At 44.4% G+C, this 3,083-nt stretch overlaps 1 protein-coding gene across 1 annotated transcript in view; it reads right to left on the bottom strand.

Annotated features, from left to right (window-relative positions):
* The window catches only part of LOC147021799 (uncharacterized), an 84,622-nt gene extending 83,862 nt beyond the window's left edge, over positions 1-760 (bottom strand). Inside the window, exon 1 of the mRNA XM_085892166.1 lies at positions 298-760. Within this exon, the coding sequence (XP_085748292.1) occupies positions 298-379 (82 nt within the window). The 5' untranslated portion in view covers positions 380-760. The remainder of the gene's footprint in view (positions 1-297) is intronic.
* Between the last annotated feature and the right edge of the window lie 2,323 nt (positions 761-3,083).

Genomic DNA, 3,083 nt, shown 5'->3' with positions numbered 1-3,083 from the left:
CCTCCCTGTGAAGCGTTAAGATGACTTTATTGTTGGATCGCATTCCAATAGGGATCGAATGGAACTCAGAACAGAGCAGCTCAGCGACGAGCAAACTACCACTGAGCGATGTTGCCATCACTTCGGGTAACAAATTCAAACTGTCACTTTGCAATGTTCAATGCTCTTGCCTACATAGCCCCGACGTGATGCCTTCTTAAATTAATGCAAAAAATAATGACAGTATAATTTTTGTCTCCCTGTACCACGGTTGATATTCTCATCCAAATGTCAATTTCCCACAAACCATCGACTTACCCACGACCTGACTCTCCAACAGCATTCCAGCAGTGATGGCACAGAGAATGCAACGAAATGGGTTTGATGGAACTATATCCATTCCTTTGGATGATGATGCTTCTTCGGCTCTGAACAAATTGCTTCAAAACTGTCACCAAAAAGTGTCCACAATCCTCTCCTCTGGGTGTTTCACCCCCACCCAACCTCCTCCAGAAATAACAGGCTGTGATGATGTGCACAGAGCACGCATGCTTCCATTGGTCCGGCTCGCAATGTGAACAGGGGCTGTGAAACGTGAACAGCCCCCGTGAATCAACACTGCAGCAGGACCGATGGTCCACGGCGATGTCAGACAAACGATGACTCCTTCGATATGAACCTTCCTCCGTTGTTTCCCTCCTCATTGCCTCTCTACATCCTCCATCCGCCTCTTTTTCTTTGCAATCTGCATTTCGCGATAAGCTCTTACATTTACTGTTGTGTGTGAATACAGTAAACTTTTCAATATGTTCCCGTGGTGGTCAGTCTCTGAAGTTGGGTCAGCAAATTATTTTTGATTGGTTTTTTTTTGGGGGGGGGGACCTCGAGATGATTTCATTGGTAAAATTTAATGGGGGGGGAGGTTGGGGGTGACCACAACGAAAAAGAGAACTTTGATCATTAAACTGTCGACCCTGGGTTCGAATCATGACTCAGTTATAAACTGTTATCCTGTTGTTTCACAGGCAGGATGATTCATCAATGTGTGATACCATCCCTCGGATGGGCATGAAAAATCCCACGATGTCCTTCATGAAGAGTAGGCAAGTTATTACCGGCAGCCTAAACAAATTGCAAATTCTTGCCCAAACTACTGCTGGAAAGGCAATGGCAAACCACCCAGCATAACCCTTCCCAATAATCTGTTTCAGTAGCGCTGATGCTCTGTAACAGAGTATGGTACTACTATGACCACATCAGAGAAACAGAATCAGAAGATTAATGTTTAAAGCTACAGCAAAAATTAACCTGGAGTGGGGAGTGCACCACAGCCATGTTGGGTCAAATGGCTTAATTTGCTTCTTTGAAGTCCGGTTCTGCTCAGTCTCATGCCGTTTGTGTTTTTTCGCTCACTTGGAATGTCGTTCTGGGGAGGTCATGGGATGACACGTCATCAGTCTGTCCGTCCATAAACACTTGCAACAACTTCTCTGAAACTTCACCACAACCTTGATCACCCGTGATGTACCAAGGTTTGTTCACACTATTTAAAAAATCTGGGTCTAAGGTGTTTACTCCCCAAAAATGTACCAATGAGCTGATGCTATAACATTGGTTCATTGGTACATTTTGCTGATTCCGTCCCACATTGACTTTCTCCTCCGTATCATCAATTCTACCATGTGAGCACCCTGGGGTATTGCCCCTATTTTTATGCCTCTGCTGACGAAATCGCCAGTGGCATTATGTTTTCATGTTGTCTGTCCGTCCATGCTAGTTTTCTCTTTTCTGCAACTGCTTATCTGATTGACATGAAATTTTCAACATAGGTGCGATGACTCATGTAGAATGGTTTATTGATAATTACTAGTACGTGCCCATACGTGCGTGGCCGTACGTGCAAAAAAAAAAAACCTGAAACCGCGAGCCAGAAACAACAACCATACAGGCCGTTCTTTCGCTCTCGCGTGCCAGTACGTGCGTGGCCATACGTGCAAACCAAAAAAAAAACTCATAATAATAAAAAGATTTCAAACCGCGAGCCACAAACAACCACAGAGGCCGTTCCTTCGCTCTCGCGTGCCCGTATGTGCAACCCCCCTCCCCCGCCCCAAAAACTTTCAAACAACTACACAGGCCGTTCCTTCGCTCTCGTAAACGACGACTAGATTGGGGCATTGTGTTTATCTATAAATGCGCATAAGAAATCGAGAAATTATTAGAATACATTAAGTCATCACTATCCGGAAGTGGTGCGTGCATGTACGGAATGTTCACATGCATCCCACGAATTATCGCTTGCATTGAAGTAACAACTGCTGTGATACTTACACACAGAGTAAATTAAAATTAAAATTAAAATCAAGTTTACCTCCCTGTCTTTGCTTGCCATGACATTCGCTGCCATTGACCATTGCCACTCCTACGCCACGGTAACTAAGGCACCGATCCCCCATCGTAACCGGCACGGCACGTGACGTCATCGTTGGCCGGTCACGCACCGGCCTACGCAGCTATGCCTACGCAGCAACGTGTCCTTTCATTGGTTGGTAAATAAATGGCCATAACTTGGGAAGCACTTGTCCAATTAATATAAAACCTTGAAAAGGCACATCCTCAGGTCCCCAGCAATATACCTGGCAAGTTTCAATTTGATCGGACCAGTGGTTGTCGAAAAACAGCGGTCACGGTCACAGAGACACACACACACACACACACACACACACACATTGCTGGAATTATAGATAGATGGCATCAAAGGTCACGTGGTGTGCAGCCATGTTGGAAAAAAAGGGAAAACTTTGGATCTCTGTGTCTCCGAATCCGCTCCTTGGAAAAAAATTGAAACTTGGCACATGTGAAGGACTCCCCATGAGAAACAAGTATCATTTTTTGATGACATCATAATTACAAAGCAACGCTTTATATAATCAGTGTTCAAATTTTTGATGGTCATCTTGGGGGAAAATCATGGACACTTATCCACCCAAATATATTGTATGGGGGAAGAAATTGATGACATCACCAGTCACGTGGTTCAGCAGCCATCTTTTTTTTTTAACATAAAAACTTCAAATATTTTCTTCTCCGAAACGGCTGAGCAG

The sequence above is a fragment of the Eptatretus burgeri genome, chromosome 8 (assembly GCF_056783735.1).
Source record: "Eptatretus burgeri isolate ZD-2024b chromosome 8, Ebu_testis_v1, whole genome shotgun sequence".
Taxonomy (NCBI): domain Eukaryota; kingdom Metazoa; phylum Chordata; class Myxini; order Myxiniformes; family Myxinidae; genus Eptatretus; species Eptatretus burgeri.
The sequence above is the reverse complement of the archived record's forward strand: the minus strand, read 5'-3'. Positions and strand labels throughout refer to the sequence as shown.